This window comes from Mya arenaria, chromosome 9 (assembly GCF_026914265.1).
Source record: "Mya arenaria isolate MELC-2E11 chromosome 9, ASM2691426v1".
NCBI classification, from domain to species: domain Eukaryota; kingdom Metazoa; phylum Mollusca; class Bivalvia; order Myida; family Myidae; genus Mya; species Mya arenaria.
This window is the reverse complement of record NC_069130.1, coordinates 19,171,691-19,194,133: the sequence shown is the minus strand read 5'-3', so window position 1 is coordinate 19,194,133 and position 22,443 is coordinate 19,171,691. Positions and strand designations below refer to the sequence as shown.

Here is a 22,443-nt window from a genome sequence, read left to right as displayed (position 1 = left end):
TTTGGAGTGGAAATAGAACAGATAAGCGTTGACGTTCACTCCGCAACTCGCTTGTTACTAAGGCGAGTGATATTTATGCCTCCCTTGAAGAAGAGGGAGTGTATTGCTTTGAACATGTCGGTCGGTCGGATGGTCGGTCCTTCGGTCGGTCCTTCGGTAGACCAAAGCTTGCCCAAGTGATAACTCGACAATTCCTCAGAGTATGGACATCAAAGTTGACATGAAGGTTTGGCCTGACCAGTGGGTCAAAGGTCAATGTCACAGTGACATTTAATAGTGAAAGGTTGTCAAAGCTTGTCCGAGTGATACCTCAACAACACCTAGACCTATGGTCATCAAACTTAACATGGAGGCTGGACCTTACCAGTAGATGAATTCTATTCATTTTAGGGGTCATCGGGCCAAGGGTCAAGGTCACAGTGACCTTGAATGCAAACTCAACAATTCCTAGACCTATGATCATCAAACTGGACATGAAGGTTGGGTCTGACCAGTAGATAACCCCGATTGGTTATAGGGGTCATCAGCCCACAGGTCAAGGTCACAGTGACCTTAAAAAAGGTCAACAAAGCTTCTCCGAGTAATATCTCAACAATGACTGGACCTTTGATCATCAAACTTGACTTAGAGGCTGGGCATGGCCAATGGATGACCCCTATTGTTTAAGGATTTATTGGGTCAAAGGTGGAAGGCACATTGACCTTGAATGTGAAATGATTGTTTGAGCGATATCTGAATAATGCTTGCACCCATGGCCCTGTTACAGGACTTTGGGGTTAGGCCTAACCAGTAGATGACCCCTATTGATTTGAGGGGTCATCGGGCCAAAGGTCAAGGTCAAAGTGACCTTGAATGCAAAAAGCTTGTCTGTGTGATAACTCGACAGTGCCTGCACCCATAGTCCTCAAACTTTGCATGTAGGTTTGGGATGACCGGTTGATGACCCCTATGGATTTTGAGGTCATAGGGTCAATGGTCTATTGTGTCGATCTCCAGGGAAAATGGTGACCTTTGGCATAACTATTTGAGGTAATGACAAGTTAAAACTTGCTCATCCGCCTTTCAAAACTTCTGTAATGACAAAGTGTATTTATCACCGGGATGAGTTAAGTATGCATGCAAAAGCCTTTGTTAGAGCATCACATGTGACTAAAGTCTAAAACAATACAACCGGTTCGGGTTACCAGAATCTTTATACGAAATAGTCTCCGACCCTTCAGGGTTTTTAATTTGCCTTATTATCAACTTTCTAAGGTAGATGTCGGTGGCACTCTCTGTTAAATTTCAAATGCATAGGAATGGTTGTATAGCATTCAATAGCGAACAAATTTAGCAACACATCACTGATTTTTCTTTTTAATTACACTAAAAAGTGTATAAATGTTGTTCAAATTTGAAAGTACATGTCTATTTAATGAGGCACATACAGCTGTGTCTGTATCATTTATTTTGAATTATATCTCATAGCTGCATCTTATAAAGCGTGTTCAGACATGACTCTCTTATTATTATGTAATTCCATTAGCACTACATGTATTTGAAAATCTATATGCCTTACTATCTACATTTACCTCAGTGATCTCCATGCCTTTCTATCTACATTTACCTCAGTAGTTTACATGCCTTACTATCTACATATACCACAGTCATTTCCATGCCTTACTATATACATTTACCTCAGTCATCTCCATGCCTTGCCATCTACATTTACCTCAGTGATCTCCATGTCTTCCTATCTACATTTACCTCAGTGATCTCCAAGCCTTACTATCTACATTTACCTCAGTGATCTTCATGCCGTACTATCTACATTTACCTCAGTGATCTCCATGCCTTACTATCTATACATACCTCAGTGATTTCCATGTCTTACTATCTACATTTACCTCAGTAATCTCCATGCCTTACCATCTACATTTACCTCTGTCAGCTCCATGCCTTTTTATCTACATTTACCTCAGTAATCTCTATGCCTTACTATCTACATTTACCTCAGTAATCTCCATGTCTTACTATCTACATTTACCTCATTAATCTCCATGCCTTACTATCTACATTTACCAGCGTCATCTCCATGCCTTACTATCTACATTTACCTCAGTCATTTCCATGCCTTGCCATCTACATTTACATCAGTGATCTCCATGTCTTCCTTTCTACATTTACCTCAGAGATCTCCAAGCCTTACTATCTACATTTACCTCAGTCATCTCCATTCCTTACTATCTACATTTACCACAGTCATCTCCATGCCTTACTATCAACATTTACCTCAGTCATCTCCATGCCTTGCCATCTACATTTACCTCAGTGATCTCCATGTCTTACTATCTACATTTACCTCAGTTATCTCCATGCCTTACTATTTACATTAACCTCAGTCATCTCCATTCCTTACTATCTACATTTACCTCAGTCATCTCCATGCCTTACTATCTACATTTACCTCAGTAATCTCTATGCCATCACTACTAATTGAAATGGTTTTGTTATATGTTTATACATTTTTAGATGTCGGTTGTTATTTAAGGAATAAATTTGCGGGGTTGATGTCATTATCGGGGTATGAACGCAATTAGGCTGGTCAAGGACCCCAATCGTACTTTTACCAGCCCAATTGCGTTCATATCCCCGATAATAACATCAACCCCACAATTCATTACTTATATTTACACCAATAGTCCATTATTTCATTCAAAATTGTTAAAACAATTCTTCATTTCATTTAAGAAACATTTCAGTTATCATTTCTTACATATTCTGTAAATGGAACGACCCGACTGTAACCGGAAACATTTTATCAAATGACGTCACAATAACGGGAGAAAAGATCAACCATTTGAAATCACTTTTAAACGTAAAATTGAAACACTAATGAAAACAATACATTTAACATATCATAAATTGACACTTTATAAAATGTTGATTTATACTGTACGAGACTTGCTGTGGCAATACAATCAATGAACAGATTTTCCGATTTCCCATGGTCTCGAGGATTTTTCTCAAACATGTAAATACAATGAGATTTTAAGATAGGGGCGTAGAGGGGTATGACCAAACTAATTCTTCAGAGTAAGATCGTATTTTACTTTACGAGTGTCATAGAAAAACATGAATTTCACGAGCGGCTAAGTGAAAATATAGTTTTTCTATGATCACGAGTGAAATAAAATACGGTCTTACATCGAAATAAACAAATGAACTGTTTCTTTTGTGCTTAATTTTGGAGTTTTATCAGTATTTTTTCAAAAAAAACTTAATTATTCACTTTTTTGAAAATAATGTTTTTTACGCCACTACCCTAGGGATGCCCCTCACATAAAATTATAGTTGATGACGTTTTTGTCAATTTTCAATTTCCGGTTTGTTGAGAAAAACATTTTTACAGTTTATTATTCGCTCGTTTTTTAGTAAAAACACTTAATGAACTTTAATCAATGGCGTTTTATTAGTGCATATGTTCCAAAAAATAACGAAATCACTATTATATTAAAAAGAGCATGAATATAAAACCAAATTACTACGCTGCTATTTACTGAATGGAAAAAAATAAGGTCGAACGTGTAAGAAAAACAATTTCGGATACTTATTGGATATAAAACATTTTCCTTAGTTTTAGAGTGTGTTTTATGTTACATTGGTATTGTGTTATCTCACTGTCAGAGATCAGTCTGTTTCGATTGAAATCAGGTCGTTTTCCAGGTAAAGAGAGTGAAGACCATGCTAGGTTGTTGACTAATTTTGAAGCTTGCCGGGTTGGATAAAAATCATCAGTTAATCTGTTAAAGTGACACTCTTATTCAATATCAATTCATACACATGTATAACAAACATATATTTTGACTGATAAACCTTTAAGAACTTACTTTATAATGCATTTATGGAAAACATTAATTACTGATAACAAGATTGTAACCGTGTATTTAATAGCTGAAAAAACAAACATATTAAATGATTGGTGAGTACTAAAAGATTAAATGTGATCTACTATGATCTTGTATTGTAGAAATACTGTTTGTTATGCACATTTCTTTAAAATTAAAACAATGATAATCTGTATTAGAAACGTTGTTTTCGATATTTATTTATCCTTTTTCGAATTATAAAACAATAGTATTAATTGTGGTAAATCTTATGTGGGAGTAAGAGTACATCTTTAACTGATGTTTGTAATTTCCGAGAAATTCGTATAATATATTACAACTAAAAATACAACTAAAAACAGTTCAAAATATACTTGAACGATGCTTTAACATTATATTTATGTTCGAGCAGTTGTTTCCATCTGTAATTAGATTAGTATTTATTTTGATCAAGGGGAAGTTACTACAATGCATTTTAAAAAGTAGTTTCTTATTTTGCAGTGAAAATATCATTATGATATATTCACTGTTGTTATTTCACTGATATAACTCCATATTTCATCGAAAAGCATGAAAGTTTACCCTGATCTTTTACGGGAGATCACAGATCTTTTTGTTCGATTCTGAATATACATATCATAGAACTCCGGCTTCTTAACGAAAATCTTAATTTGATAACTTTGACTATTTCAGTAAAAAAGTGAAACTGAAGAAGAAGAACAAGGGCGTAGATGTAGAAGAGAGACAACTCTTCCACGGTACCAAGAATGACACTGTGGAGGCCATCTACAGACAAGGGTTTGACTTCAGGTTGAGTGAAACTGCTACAGGTAGGAATTCATATTGTAAAAAGTTCTCATGCTTTTAACAACACATATCATACTTTTTTACAAAATGTTGCATGCTTTTATTATTAACAATAATTCCCAGTTGAAAATATTTGCAGAAATTGTCAGGGTTTAAAGATGATCATGCTTAAAACACTTCTTACATTTTAAACTATGGCCTATGGTGTTGTGTATAAAATATTGGTCAGTTGAAGTTTTTGTCAAAAGGTGTCATTCTTAAAAACTTGTTCAAATTTTTATGGTTGATACATTGGTTCAAAATCTCATGCTTGAAACATTGGTTAAATTGTCATGCTTGAAACATTGGTGGAAATTGTCATGCTTGAAACATTGGTTAATATTCACATGCTTGAAACATTGGTGGAAATTGTCATGCATGAAACATTAGTTAATTTTCTCATGCTTGAAACATTGATGGACAAGGATAATTGTGTTAGTTATTATCATGCTTGAAGTTTCATATTAGCAACAACTGTTATGTTTAAAGCATTGGTATGATTATCATGCATGAAGGATTTGCCTGATTGTCATGCTTAAAAAAATGGTTCAAATTGTGCTGTTGGAAAGATTGGTTAATATTCGCATACTGGAAAGATTGGTTAAAACTGTCATGCTAAAAAACGTAAAAATAGTCACCCTGGATAGATTGGTTTAAACTGCCATGCTGAAAAAGATTGAGTCAAACTGGGTCAAACTGTCATGCTTCAAATTATTGGTAAAAACTGTCATCTGGAAAATATTGATTAAAACTAGGGATGCAAACGAATGGCAAAATCGATATTCGAATATTCTGTAATTCTTTCGATCGAATATTCGAATATTCGATAAAAATTGAATCTTTAAAAAGTTATAGTTATCTATTAATTTTAGTTATAAACCACGATACCCTTTTCTTTATCTGTCGAATGTTTCTAGTGTTATCGTAATACACTACAATACATAGCAGCGTGTCGAATATTATTACGTCGACATAAGAAATACATATCTAGCACATAACAAGCACATAACAAGCACATACAATTCAATGAAATCACTCATCAATAAAATCATCACATATGATGGCCTTGTTCTTATTCAGAAATATTATCTTATCAACAAGATCACATGACAGTCTGTTTCTAAGTTTGTTAACAATGAGTCCGGCGCAGGAGAAAATTCTTTCTGATGGCACAGACGTCGCAGGTATCCCAAGCAGTTGGCGAGCAACATGTGCAACGCGAGGAAAGCGTCCCTCGTTCTTTTTCCATCATGCAAGTGGAGTGGCCTCCTCGTCGGAAGGTTCGTGCCGGTACCGACGCAGCTCGTCGTTAGCCGTCTTGGTCGTCTTTGGAACCATGAAGCTAAGACGGGGTCGTTTGGAGGGTGTTGACGCACTCTCGTCGGGGTTGGCAACCGAAATGGAACATCGTCCAATCTACTCTCGAGCGCTGTCTCCGTTGACATATACGAAGTCGTCTCAGTCAAATGACTGAGTACGTCACTCAGCTCGGAGACGACGGTCCACTCGCCGTCCTTCAACGACAGGTGCTGGTCGGCCTTCCGGGTAACCCGAGTGTCCAGCATGAGGTCGGACAGGACGCGGCGTTGCTCGTTCAGCCGGGCCAGTATAGCATGCGTGATGTTCCATCGGGTTGTAACATCCTGCACCAGCTCGTGTTTGGGCACCTTTAGAGTAGCTTGGCGCTTGCGCATTTCGGCCGTCAATGTAGTCGAGTGTTTGATGTGCCCGACCAGCTTACGACATCTGGAGACGACCCTGTTGACATCCGGGAGAGCAAATGCCGGCTTGATGGCCAGCTGCAGTGTTTGCCCAAAGCACCCAGAACACAAATCATGTTTAAGACCAAAAACTCTAAACTTTTTCATTGATTGCTGTTTACTGCTTTCACTTTGAGAACTCGGATGCTTAGCCTTCACGTGATTCCAGAGATTAGTCGTCGTGCCCATGTACGACAACCTCACACTGCATAGTTTGCATGTGACAGATTTCTTGTCAACAGAGCGCGTGAAATAAGTCCATACTTCAGATGTGGCTTTCATCTTTTACGTTGTTAAGAAATACAAATCTAATATATAATAATAATAATAAGTTTAACTTATAATGTTTTGCGAACATATATTCTGAAGGAATGAAGTGGTATCTACTTTCAGCGTATAATATCAATCACCGATTTGAGCAATATTGCTCAGCTTAATTGGCAGGCAAACTGACAAGAGGGTGTAAAGGCCGCTTCCTTAAATTCTTAATTGGCATGGTCATTTAAAAGAACTGAAAATCAATTAAACTTGTTTGATGTTACTTCCTAATAGCCAGTTATTTTACAATTATGGACACTGTTTATAGTACCCTACGATCGATCCCTAATTGACACATGACGCACACTCGATTGTCATCTCGTTAACGCCTCAGGCACAAGATGCGTATTGTTGTAAAAACAAGACAATATAATTTTAAACACAACAACTGCCTTAAAGACTCAAGGTTTATATCATTATTTTTTGAAAAAAATAATCGAATATTCGAATACCGATTTTAACATTCGAATACTAAACGTTCGATCGAATATTCGAATATTCGAATATTCGTTTGCATCCCTAATTAAAACTCATCCTGGAAAAGATTGGTAAAATGGTCATGCTGGAAACATTCGTTAAAATTGTCATATTGTAAAAAAAAATGTTTAACTTGTCATGCTGGAAAAGATTGGTTGAAATGTAATGCTGGAAAATATTGGTTAAAAATGTCATGCTGGAAACATTCGTACATATTGTTATCATGGAAAATTGGTTTAAACTGTCAAACTGGAAAAGATTGGTCAAAACTGTCATGCTGGAAAAGATTGGTTAAAACTGTCATGCTGGAAAAGATTGGTTAAAACTGTCACTCTGGAAAAAATAGTTAAAACTGTCATGCTGGAAAAGATTGGTTAATTTGTCATGCTGTAAAAGATTGGTTAAATATGTCATGCTGGATAAGATTGGTTAAAGTGTCATGCTGAAAAAGATTGGTTAAAACTGTCATACTGGAAAAATTTGTTAAAACTGTCATGCTGGAAAATATTGATTAAAGTGTCATCCTGGAAAAGATTGTTTAAAACTGTCATGCTGGAAAATATTGGTTAAAGTGTCATGCTTGGAAAGATTGGTTAAAACTAGGCGAGAAATGCTTGGTATAAACTTTCATGTTGGAAAAAATGTTTAAAATTCTTATTTTCAAACATTGGTTAAAATTTTAAAGCTTAAAGCATTGGTTGAAATTGTCATGCTAGAGGCATTCATCAAAACTGTCATATTAGAAGCCTTGGTAAATATGTTTTTTTTATGCTGGAAACATAGGTGGCTTACTGTAACTGTCAGACTTATTTCTGCATGTTGCTGTTCAATTATGTATATTTGCTTAGCCTTGTGTGTATAGCAATTAGTATGTCAGTATGTAATATTTATAAATATTATAGGTATACAAATGTCACTGAATATATCATATACTATTATATATATATATATATATGTGTGATCAAATATATTGCCGAATATTTTAATATCTTTTAACTTTAATGAACTGAACACACATGTAAACAATACGTTTTTAAATACGTTGTACTAGTCTTCTTTGCATTTGATACCAAAAAATGATGCATTCTGTGCGATCCCCATGATCAGCACTCTTAAATACAACATGTACAAGTTTTATTTGAACACATTTTGCTGTGTAAAGCTATGCAACAATTGAGAATGGTCCAGAATGGACTAAGGAGACTTTGGTGTCCATATTCTACATATAATGACATTTAAATTGTATTCGTTTTTTATGGTTCTTTTTTCAGGATGGCTAGATAGGTTTTCCTACTAAGAGTTGAAACTACATTGTAAACATAAAAACATTCGGGTATGGCCTAAACATATTTGAAGGTCTAAAGAAGCACTCTGAATAACGTTGAATTTATTATTGTTTATAATTTGGACATAAGTAAGATTTTTGTTTCTTTTATTCTACTGGGTTTGTCATGTTTCAACTAAATTGCCCTATGTCAGCATATTTTTAAAGTGAGTCCCAAGTCAATCAAAAATTAAGATATCAATTTGAAATTAGCATTTGTTGTGTTGACACTGTGACAATCGCCACAAAAAATGAAACGTGCGTTTAATAAACCAAGTTTTGTACATGGGACTCAGAACTTAAAACCTCCAACATTGGAAGCAACTTTCTGGGGGTTTTTTATTTGTAATATAGACGTTTTTATTATATGGTATATAAACAATATCTGTCATGTGTTTCCGTTCCGGATAGAAAAATCCGACCCGAGGGCACCTGTGTTGCCAAGTAACGAGGCTTGCCGAGTTACCGGCAACGCAGCGTGCCCGAGGGTCGGATTTTTCTATCCGAAACAGACACACATGATAGATATTTTTTTCTAGCATACATTGAATAACATATTTTGAAGAAAATATATAAAAAGGCGCATTTTTGTACATATCACCAAAAAGCGCGAGCGATGATGTTTACTGACGTCATGACGCGCAGTAATTTGTATTCACTGCATACGTGTTCACCTTAGTTCCTTCGACATTACGTCTTTTGAGGCTTATCTTGTTTTGTTTTTTAGAGTTTATTTTTGTCAAGTTAATGTCAATGGAACTAATCTATTTAAATTATGATTACATAACGTGTGTTATAAAAGAAATTGAAATTATTACGTCACAGCGCGAGACTCATCTGGCATGGGGGGATGCCAGATGGAGTTTTCCAGCACGGCTGAATTCACTGGAAAAGCCTATCTGGTGTGATTTTATATCCACCTCAGATAAGTAGATCCATTAATTTAACCATGCTAGAAATTCTTATCTTGCCCACGGGCGAAGATAAAATTCCCGTATGGAACTTGTTGAAGACTGTCGTCTGTAGCGCATCATGGAAACCTTGTCGGGTGGCAATATTTAGAACGCGAGTTAATTATTTCTCGCTTCAAATGTTACCAGAAAACAGTTCACGCACCTTTCAAGAAATAATGCTTCACTCTTCTTAAAACTATTTAAAGACCAATCAGACCATTTACATACTCTGAATCACTGCGCGAATATCCATGACAACCACGAATTATTGCATATCCGTACGTAATTATTTTCACTAAGCACAAAAGAGTTCCGTCAAAAAATACATTTTTATTTAATTTTGTTTAACTGAGATGGGAGAAAAAGCATCTACCATAGCCGCTTGTGTAAGATAGGTTCAGCCCGACCCACGCGCAGGGTGTTTTGCGGAAACTCGGTAAACCTCGTTTCTGCAAAACACCCTACTCTCGGGCCGAAATTAACCTATCTTACACTCTCGGCCATGGAAGATACTTATAATCTAGGCTTATACCAGGATGTCCAGGTATTTTCAGAATCCTCGCAGCGTTCCTCGACGAAATGGGTACAGAACTATTTGGATCAGTGGCCTTTGCTGGTATTGTCCTAAGTGTCGCTGGTTTAGCAAATGTTCTGTATACAATTCTTATGACAGTTGGCTATCGACAGATGGAAAAAGAAAACAATTGTGTCCATGTTGTTCCAGAAGAAAGATACAAGAGTAATGGATACAGTTGGCTATTTTATCCCAACATCGGCTTTAACCTTTGCCTAATGTAACTTCGCTGTGCCTTCAGCCACTTTGCCTGCCCCCGGAATATCCATCTTTGTCATTTTGCTTTCTTTGTATGCGCAATGGAATATGTCTAGAATTATACGTGGGATTTGTAGCCCGTTTAACATTAAGGGACCCGTTGTACAAAGTATTGCCAAAATGAATTCTGGCGACGTTATGTCATGAAAGTACTGGAGCTTCAGTCTCTATCGTATAGTTACGGAAAGGGAAAATTCTTCACTTAAATGTGTGTTTTATGCTACTAGCCACCCATTTGCAACGCGAGAAGTCGTTGCAGAGCAAGAGGTATGACTGTAGCCATTTGGATACCTATAGCTTGTTTATTTAAATTTCACATTAAATAAAGAAAATTAATGTCTGACCATATTAAAAGAGTTTTAATTTGTACCATTTTGGTTGGATTTTTGTTTAAAATATCACCACAAAACGACATTATATTAGATCAAAAAGTTTAATTTTGTGTTCAATCAATGCCATCATTGGTTTGCGGAAATGGGAAGTTACTGCCGCCTTATTGGTTTCGTTATTCGTAAGGGAACTTGAGTTGTATGTTGTGATATTGTCATCTTATTATTATTATTAATTGCTGATGGTATGGCCATTGAAGGTAAATTTCATTAGGAAATTCAAAGCAATTGGGATAATTTGTCAAATGATTGCAATGCCTGGGGATGTAAAGTAAAGACTAATATGTCTTTAATGATGGTGTTTCCTAAAAGAGGTTGATAATTGCCCTATGAAAGATTTAAAAAGGCTATGGTATACACGCTTTTAATGATTTTGACTATTTTGGTGTTGATTTTGTTTGATAACTTCTGATTTAATTATAGATATTAATACTGACAAAATACACGTTGATGAACTGCGTGGAATTTTAAAGTTTTTGTATATAAAAATATTAACTCGTTTATATTTGTTTGTGTTTTACTATCATTTTGTATAAACACGCTGGCGTAATTTATTATATTTACATCCGTACTTGATTATCTGAACGATAAAAATTGAGTTCATTTTGCATTAACCAGTCGACCTTTCGTGACCTTTAAGGCGGAGCTTGGCAAAAAAGCAGCGCTCTGATTGGGCGTTGGTAAATCACCGCGCGTAGCGATCTTATTTCAATCTACTTTATTGTTAAATATAGCTGGGCGCCTGTTCTGTTGAATGCCGGCTTGTTTACAAGTTTCTTTTGATGTTTTACGAAGAATTTAAATGAAAGACATTATTTTCTAGAAGTATCATTTGAAAAATGCTTGATTTTGCATTTGATAAAAAAAGAATACGCATTGAACAAATAATAAAAACAAATTAAAATTGACGCGGTTTTACTACGGTTCGTCTGCAACAACTGTCAAAAAACATGGCTGATGATTCCGAGTTCGGCGATTTCTTTCTAGGACAAATGAATGATCCATAATATGATTCAGACAATGAATATCTTTCTACGATATACTTAGGCGATATCTTCGTCTACATTTAAATACATGAAAAGATTGGAGACTGCCAATGTGTCATGTATTTTCGCGAATTCGAAAAAAACGTCTTTATATTGACAATTCGAAAAGACTAGCTCATCACAACACTTCAATATCTTTGCAAAAGTTAAAAGGAAACAAAAAATGAAATTATCACGTTATAATTACCTTGAACTGGAAGTTATCCATTAAATCACCATGACCACATTTTTTTGCCCACTCACAAGGGTCATGCATATGTAAAACAGGAGTTAAAATGTATCGAAAGTTCTCTTGATTAAAATGAACATATTACAACAAAAATCATTATAACCTCCACATATTTTACAGAAACTACCAAATGATTGAAAAAAAAAAATATTATTTATTTATTTCTGCAAATTACTTATGGACTATTTATTATGCGGAGGATAAAAACGCCCAGCTAAAACACAAAGGGCGACAAGTTATCTTACCATTTACATTTGCTCTACACGTTTTGTTCCCCTTTGTTGTAATTAAAGACTCGTTCTCAAACACTATAAGTTTGAAAAAAAAGGGAAAATGTAAATATAAGTATTGATTCTTTTTTATGCGTTCATGCAGTAAGAATAAATCCTTAAGTAAACATTTGTGTTGTTCACGATGTTCATTGCATAGATCGGAAATAAACAAAATATCTTTCAGCATGTCTGTCTGACTGACTTTCTTTATGTTTGTCTATAATGCAAACTAACACTTTAATAACTAGAGAGTAAAACATAATGTTTGTAAATGTAAAATTGCAGTTCCGTAACATTAATCAACTAAGGTAGGAAATAAAACATCAAACAACTTTTACATTTGTCATTTGATATCGAAATATGTAATAATAAATGCACATAGTCGTATAAAAAAATGTTATGTAAAGAAAAAATGTATTAGGCAATACATCACTATAAAAGTTCACCTCTTGCCTTTGAATAAAACAATTTAAACTATAGGACCAAATCTAACATCTTTTTACTATAAAAAAACCCATTAGTTTGTCGATGTAATTGCCTTAGAATGTTCATTAATAATTAAGTAAGAACTCAATTGAGGTTTTATTTAAGTTGCGACATTGCGTTCAAGAATTGAAAAAGATCATCAAAATAACGCGCATGCGCAGCTAGGAAAATAATATGCTACTTGTGACAATACTTCAGATATATGCGTCAAATTTGAAAATGGTGGATGATAGGCTTTGCTGGAATATTGGTAATATTTTGCCAAAATTAACATTATTCTAAAAGAAAACAGTTGAAAAGACTTATTCAGTCTTCGATGGAGTCCAATACAATTAAAATGAATACTAATGTTTTAGTGACTGATGTTAAACTGGTGCGTACTTGTAATAGGGGTCGTGTGGAAATCGTTCAAGTTACAATAATATCACGGGGTTGTAATAAATCATGTAGTACATCTTGTTACGCGTGTGCGTGGAAGACTATTGGAAGGACATAACGTTTAAGAGAGTAAAACTTCTCATCAACTGTGTTATATTTTATTTATACTTCAAGGGCATTAATAAGCAATAAGTACTAACATAGATAAATGCATGGCATCTAATTACTAATGAGTAAATACAGTGAATAAACATTGCTTTCGGTGCATCAACAAATACAAAACACGTTTAAAACAAGTTCCTTATGACGATTACAGTGCTTGATCACTTACGATGCTTTAACTAAGAAACAATTCATTATTCCAAACTGACATTCCAAACTGACCACTTCTACAAACACTTAATTTATCAATCCAATGTATAATCTAAAAAAGTGAATAGATATAGTCCCTATTTAACGCAATGAGTCGTGAATGCACCTTTAAAATATTTATTTTTTGGATGTATCCGTACTTTAGGTAAATCAACTCCGTTATTTACTAAAGCCAGGATGGCAACGGCGATAGAGCGTCGGACTTATAATCGCCAATATCTATAGTTATGAGCTCAAATCGAGTCTGTTAAGTATTTAGATTTACTGTGCTCTTTATAAAACTGAAAAAAATATGTTACAAAACATAGCCGCCCGTAAAGATCAGTAACGAACTTAAACAATTGGGTCTGCAAATCGTTTGAGCGTAGCCGCCGAAGACTGTTCTTAAGAGCTCCTTTTTATATAAGTTTAGTCATAGTTTGAACATTCCTTTATTGGTAGTCTGAAGTCTTATTCCGCCACAAGAGATCGGTCTGAGACAGACACAGACTCAAAGGATGCAGTTTCAAAATGTTTCGAATTAAGTGTTATGAAGAATGTTTCGCGATTAAATGAAAACCAAACGTTTTAAAATAAATCATTATTTAAGAGTAATCTTAAAATTTAATGAGCATTTTTTAAGTATTTTATACTATAGAAACTCGTAGTTTTAATATTTGTTACCAGTAAACACCAAAAACACCTCCAACATCATAAACAAACAACTCACACTTGACAACAAGAAGAACAACAACAGAAAAAGAGCATTAGAGCTACACGATTTCGAACCATATTCCTTCAGCTTCATAGCTCGGTACTTTGCCAACTGTGCTATATCAGAAACCGTCAAAACAGGTTATGCACTTAGTTTAAACATAACTCTGTTCGATAGGGCAAGTAACTCTTGAAAGATAATCAATCAAAATGACGTAAAATAGTGTCTGTACCCAATACAGGCTACTACTTTAGATGATACAGCCTTTTATTTCATGCTGTTTTGGGTTAAACGATTTTATTGATTTTATAATAATTTATATCTACTTTTTTAAACAGGTGAATCATGCTCATGTTTTTAAAATGGGAGAAATTTTGATAGGCTAAACACACATGGAATATACGTAGAGAACTATTTCAGAATGCAATTGATGAAAAAATACAAGTCACAAAATCAACATTGAAACAATCACATCTAAATTTAAATTAGTTAAGCCATAATTATGGTAAAAAATCAACACACATAAAACCCCACAACCTTTCACTACAAAAGCATTAGTAGGTGTACACAACATAGATAAATGTATGGCATATAACAACTTATGAGTAAATACAGTGCATAATCATTGATTTCAGTGCATCAACAAATACAAAACAGTTACGTTTAAAACAAGTTTCTTATGGCAATCACAACACCATAAAAACAACCAACACTGAACAACAACAATAGAAAAAGAGCATTAGAAGTACACGGTTTTAAACCATCTTCCTCTAGCTTCATAGCTGGGTTCTTTGTCAACTGCGCAATATCGGTTACCGTCAAAGCAGGTTATGCACTTAGTTTAAATAACTCTGTTCGAAAGGGCATGTAACTCTTGAAAGATAATCAAGCAAAATGACCTAAAAAGTGACTTTACCCTGTACATGCTTCTGCTTTAGATGATACAGCCTTTTATTTCATGCCATTTGTTGTTAAACGATTTTATCGATTTTGTAATAATTTGTGTCTCCTCTTTTAAACAGATAAATCATGCTCATGTCTTTAAAACGAGAGAAATTTGATAGGCAAAACACGCATTTAACATATGAGGAGAGCAATTTCAAAACGATATGATATGAAATAACACTTGTCACAAATCAACATTGAAACAGTCACAATAATGCATACAATAGTTCAGCTATTGACAGGTTGTTGCTCCAGGGACAACGGATCTAATGACAATGGTAGCCGACTGTTGCTATACATGTATGCAAAATTTAAGGTATATTTTGTTAGAAAATGATATATTCACTGTGGAAAGCCCTTAACATCAACACATTTCGTGTTAGACATGCCGTTTGTAATTTAATTACAACCAAAATAAAACTGCTAAGAGTGCTAATAAGTACATGACACATGAAATAATATTTCATAAGAGTAAAATATACATCATGTTATCTAAAGCTACGCTTCACAAACACAATAACAGTATTAAAGAGAAGCGTCAAACACTCGTCTATTGTCTATTGTTTACATGATACACGCATTACTCAACAACTATCAAATTCAGTTTTATTTGCCCTGCTTGACCATACATGTCATTTTTATTCAGAACATAACTTTTATTGAATATACATGTAATATATTTGTATATTTCAGTTTACTATATACATTTAATTTCTTTCTTTTTTGTAATGAAAGTAATGTCTTTCAAATAAAAAGGGTAAACTATTTAAAAGTGATTTTAAAACTCACAATTAAGAGTTTGTATTATGCTTAATTTCAATTTCTAGCTGATGACAACTGAAATGAATGATTGATTAATTTTAAAATCAAATGATCTGTCATTATGATCAATGCATTGATTTAAAATTAACAGTTTTCACATATGAGCAGATTTGACTCAATATATTAAAAAAAAAATCCTACCTTTATGTAAATGAGTATAATTAGATTTTTTTATCTACTTTTTACGTATTTTACTTTTTAACATTGTAAAATAAGTATTACTGATCCTATCCTTTTTAAACCGAGTATGGCATATAGTTTATTTTTTTATTTTTCCATATTCAATAAGGGAAACTTTTACATATTTCATGGTTGCTTAGCAACACACTTATAAAATGCTACGTCCCTAAGAAACTTATGTTCACTTCTTAGTTATTCACTTAAAAGCTGTATGACTCAAGTACGTAAATGAGTTGTTAAATTACATTTATCATATTATCAATAAATGTTACTTTTAAGAACAGGATTCTTCTTCTAAATTTGGTTAATAAGCCAATCTAACAATTCTTTGTTTTCCCTAACGTTTCACTGTAGTTGGAGATTTTTTAAACATTTTAGCTTGTGTACCCTGTTTATATATTTAAATGATGGTAAACGTATTCCATCCATATTGTAAATGCGTTTTTTTCTTGGAAATGGGTGTGGAATATTTGCTTGGTTTTGAAAAAAATCTTTGGTTGCCTAGCAACAATATCTTCCAGAAAATATGTTTACCTATCAAAGCATGTGTTAACTCTTAATAAACCTTATTAATTACGTTCAATATGTCTTTCTTTGTGAGTGTTTAAATCAATAATTACTTAAGCACATTTTATGCTCTTAAACTTACTCATTTTATTGAGCAAAAATGTATTTAAACATAAGCAATTGGATAAAAAAGCTATCACAGGAATGTGATAAATGCCACCGATCAGGTCTAGTCCGAGTGATAGCCAGTTGACATCAAAGTATAACATTGACCATTGAGGCGAGAGTATAAGTGTCATGTGAGAAGCAGCATCCCATACTGCTGGACATTTATATGAAGTTTGGTCTAAATAGATTAATCACATCTTAATTCAAGTGAAACGGGCGTAGACACGGACGAACGGACAGTGTGACTACTTAGAATGGATGGGACCAATAAATTAGCTATTAGGAACAACAAAACCATAATTATTGACAACAATCACCCAATGTTTTAATATTAAAATGATCATTAATTACACCGACTGCTAAAGAATCAATATGAAGTCAAACATGATGAGGTTTGATACACTTATATATATTACCGTATGACTGTATCAATGATATACATAGAGGATATATGTTGATTTCAGTGTACGATCGTATTTTATATCACGAGTGTCATAGAAAATATTGTTTTGCCATGATCACGAGTGAAATTAAATACGATCTTACACTGAAATCAACACAATGGTCTATTTCTTTTATGGTTATTTTCGGAATTTTTCTGTATACCCCCCCCCCCCCCTTGAAAAGAGAGTTGGTTACGCCGCTACCCATGGGATGCCCCTCAATCAAAGTCAACAGTTGATAACTGTCATTGTTTATTTTCGGTTCGTGGATAAAAAGTTCCGTAAAAGTGTTTTTTATAGTTTATTGTTGAGTCGGGTTTTTGTTTTAATTTAAATTGTTAATGAACATTAAAAATGAAGTTTTACTAATGCAACTATGTTCCAAAATATAACAGTTAATGCACAATTGTACTTTTAAATTAAACTGGGCATGAATACATGACCAAATTACTACGCCGCCATTTATTGAATGAAAATTTGAAAGTTCAAACGTGTTAGCAAAAGAATTGCGGATTATCATTGGATTTAAAACAGTTTTCATAGTTTTAGAGTTTGTTACATGATACATGAGTATTCATTTATTATTCACTGTCAGATACTAGTCTAATTTGCTTGAAGACGGGTCGTTTTACTGATAAAGAGTGAAGACCACGCTAGGTTGGTGAAAAAATTTGAGGCGTTGGGGATAAAAAAAATCAGTGAATATTGTGTTAATCTTAAGGGAAGTTCGTATTACAAAGTCAAACTGTTTGAATACATGTGATAGATAATATATTTGTATAACATAACAAATGTTTGAGCAGTTGTTTTCGTCTGTAATTTGTTTTGTACGAAAGCAAATGTTCGAACATTCAGCTTTAAAGTTCAATAAAACGTTTGAAGAATAGGATTACAATATTTCTAATAAAATGTCATTTTTTCCACAAAAAAAAACCGTTATTTAAATTTAAGCAACCTTTCATTAATATCAAATTATTGGCAACAATTTCTGGTTTTAAAGTGATGTGTTAGTTTTGATCTAGGGAAAGGTACTACAATGGATTTTCAAAAAGTAGTGCTTAAAAGTGATATTTTCATTCCTTAGGTTAAATTCGAAAGATGCTTTGGAATCGATGAAATCATATTTTTCATCTTGAAATATAGCACAAAAACTACGGGGAGAAATCAGACTTGTATTTTATCAAGTATTCTGGGTACACCTGACCGAGTTCAAAGATAACAAAAATCTTTGGATCTATAACACTATCAACGCAAGAGTCGTACAAAGGACTCGACAGATCATGTGGGTCTTTCTGTGGGGGTCTGCTGTATGATTTATCTCCCTTTGTGTAATCTCCCACTAGCACCTTAGCAATAAACATCCCCATGGTTTCCTTCTGTCTGTCTGTGTAGCAGTTTGAGTATTTGGCAGTGGTTGCAAAGTAGCTGCCTTTTCCATAAGCTGTACCTGCAAAGTAATAGGTAATATAATAATCACTTATTAAGTGTTCTTCAAAAAACAGGCCAACAGTCAACTGTATTTCGGATTTTTTTTTAAATGTTTCAAGGGGGCTAATAATCAAAACCTGTTTCAAGAATGTCAATTATGGCCAATAATTTTAACTTATGTTTCATGCATGGAAGTATTTGACGATTCTAGTATGGCAATTTTGGTCAATGCTTTAAGCGTTAGACTTGTAACCAATGTTTTCAGAATCAGAATTGCAACATATCAATCCAACATGACAGCATGCCCGAATCTTTCAAGCATGTCAATCTTTGAACCATCCATCCAGCATTACAGTTTTAACAAATCTTTTCGGCATGACGATTATAAGGATTTCAACTTTGACAAATACATGAAGCATGAGAACTTCAACCAATGCTTCAAGAATGACAAATTTGCACCAATGCTTCAAAAACTTTTTTTTTAACAAATGCATCTAGCTGAACATTTCTGACCAATGTTTAAGCATGATTTTTTAGTATGGCAAAGTTTGACCAATATTTCATGCACAACAGTATTAACCAATGTTTTAAGTATAACCAATATTTTAAACACGACTTTCTTTTAACCATGCAAAATGGCAAAGGTTTTTAGCATGACAAATGTTGTCAATGTTAAATGCATGACAATGTATGCCAATGTTAAAAGCATGACGATTTATGTCAATTTTAAAAGCAAGACAATTTATGTTTATGTTAAAAGCATGATAATTTATGTCAATGTAAAAAGCATGACTTTTTTTATAAATTTCGGCGGCATGATATGTTTTGTCAATGTTTAAAGCATGGCAATTTTTAGTCTATGTTAAAATATGACATGTAAAAAACATGCAAACTTTTACAATATGAATTTCTACCTGAAGCAGTTCCACTCAGCCTGAAGTCAAAACCTTGTCTGTAGATGGCCTCCACAGTGTCATTACTGGTGCCATGGAAGAGTTGTCTCTCCTCCACATCTACGCCCTTGTTCCTCTTTTTCAGTTTATCTTTTTTACTAGAGCGGTAAAAGTTTATATACTTATATAAAAAGTTATATAAACTACAACCGTGAATGTATAAACATATTACATAACCTAGACATTTTTGGCATGCTGGCATGTTCTTTTTTGATGACTGCGGCAGATATAAATAGTAGAGCATGACGATTTTTACTACTACAATAACTATAATAAGTTAGTCATGTTTGAACTAACTTTATTAGCTGCAGTAATGGGAAATCATTTAAATAAATAAAGCAACGGCGGTGAAACATGTCTCAGTATACTTATATTTTGAAATTGCAATAAGGTCATGTGCAAATATTTCTAACATAATCGACAAATAATTTTAAATTTTGATGCCAGGTGACCACATGTAATTGTGGTCTATTTTGAAAGAGTACTAATTGCTGGTCACTAAAACTGGGTAAATAAAATGACTAAAATTACATTACAGATAAAGTTAAGGCAGTTTGTAATTTTGTTCTTTAATTCGACTCAATTGAAAGTAAAATGACTGAATTTTCAATGTTTCATGGTCAAAAAAGCATGTTTGCAATATGTTTATTGGTATAATATTTAGATATTCTTCCTCAACACATTAAATGCTTTTAACATAAGCAGAGAGTGTCACCTACATCTATTTTGATTTAGAAACTTACTTAATTAGTGGTACTTGTGGTACTCTCACATAGGGCTATGCATGCCGACACAAATCACCACAGTGATTATTATACTGGTCATTCCACAAATTTTAAAAAGACCGCCAACTGTCACAAAATACGCCCATTCAAATTCAAGGACACCAAGTTTGAAGAAAAGTGGTTGTATGTTAAGCCTAGTTTAAGGAGCGGACCCTGTAAAGACAGTTTTCCTAATTTAAGGGTCATAACTATTTAGCGACATGGCTGGTTATCGAACCTGACCAAGATATTCTGCCCACAAACATTCTGACTAAATTAAATGATTATTGGAAAAAAGGCTTCTAAATTCATAGATTGGACAATAGATTGGGCAATGCAAGTTTTAGGTCATTTCTATAATTAAAGGGTGATTACTCTTGAGTGACTCAGCTATATGACTGGTTAACAAACTTGCCAAAGATATTCTTCCAATAAACATTTTGACCGAATTTGTTGATGGTTAGAAAAAGGCTTCTAAAGTTTTTGATCGGAAAAGTGTTGCGAATAACGCGATTTATGAATTTGACACATTAAATGTATTATGTTAAATATTTTTTTATTACAGGTGTTGTGCCGTTCAATGAGTTCATTTATTATTTATTGCTTCGTTAAAACCTTCCCGCCAAAACTTTATTTCCCACCTAAATTGACTCAACACTCAACGCATCAGTGTATTTTTTACTATTGAAAAGTATCGATGCGGTTAAAAATTGTCCTTAGCCTTAGTTAGTTTTGTTATAACCTTTAGTTTTAGATAAGGTCGCCACAACAAGACTAATTTGAGGTAACTCTCGAGTGACTTGAGCGATTTAGCTTGTAATCGAACTTATAACAGATACTAATACCGCACATATTCAGACCAAATTTGTTGATGATTTGTCAGGGGCTTCTAAAGTAATTGAGAGGACAAGCCAACATTAAGTCTTTTTTCTATAATTAAAGGGCAATAACTCTTGAGAGGCTCGAGCGATATACATGGTTATCAAACTATACCCATTCACATTCTGACTAAATTTGCGGATGATTAGACAAAGGCTTCAAATGTTATTGCACGGACAAGACAACTTTGAGTTGCTTTCAATAATTTAAAGGCGATAACACTCGAGTACCTTTAGAGATATTGCTGGTTATCGTTTAAGATATTAGGCCAATATACATCCTGATCAAATTTGGTGATGTTTGAGCAAAGGCTTCTAAAGTTATTGAGCGGACAACATACTGGACGCCGAGCGAGAGAACGCCCGCCCGCCCGTATGCCGCTGGTGGAACTATAATATGTCCCGTTTTTTATTTAAAAAAGCGTATAAAAAGCGGACAAACAAGCTCTTACTCGTCATTACCTAAGATAGTTATACCAAAGGTCACCATTTTCCACCCTGGAGATCGACACAATAGTCTCCGTCATTCTAGGCATGGTCTCAAAAAACATGTTTTCAATCTCATTGTACTCAGTGTTCATACTGGGATTCCGCTCATCCAGCTGCAAAAAGAGACATTTAAATATGTTATTAATTTTAAGTATATTATGATTAATCTCACTAACTTATCACAAGAATTTCACCCGCAGGAGGGTGTTCAATTCTCAGCAGCGTCACACCAAAGGTGTTTAAATGCTACAGGTAAAATAGCTCTGCAAGCTTATGTTGTCTTTTTATCAAATGCGACATTTTAAATAATACATTTGAATTTATTTACATGGAAGTTGAAGGAATGTCCTTTATGTAATGCTTGTAATGAAGATTACGAACACTTCTACATTAAACATCCAGTTCAATTGACAAATTTGTTGAATGTTTTGCATGATATTTTGAAAAGAATGGAAATGCAGAAAGTAATTAAGAATATAAGATATATTGTTATAGGTGACACAATAAAAAATAATACACTTTTGTAAACATTGTTTTAAATCATATAACCTATTGTATTTACAAGACCTACTGTTTTATTGAAAAGAGAACTAAACCGATAAATAGTATATACCATATAATATG

General features: G+C 33.9%; 1 protein-coding gene across 1 annotated transcript in view; it reads right to left on the bottom strand.

Moving 5' to 3' along the window:
* Positions 1-18,178: 18,178 nt before the first annotated feature.
* LOC128202732 (protein mono-ADP-ribosyltransferase PARP12-like) overlaps positions 18,179-22,443 on the bottom strand; it is a 69,542-nt gene continuing 65,277 nt past the window's right edge. The window contains exons 11-13 of the mRNA XM_052903814.1: positions 21,793-21,932; positions 19,650-19,786; positions 18,179-18,754 (exon numbers count right to left, since the gene is read on the bottom strand). Coding sequence (XP_052759774.1) covers positions 18,459-18,754; positions 19,650-19,786; positions 21,793-21,932 — 573 coding nt within the window. The 3' untranslated portion in view covers positions 18,179-18,458. The remainder of the gene's footprint in view (positions 18,755-19,649; positions 19,787-21,792; positions 21,933-22,443) is intronic.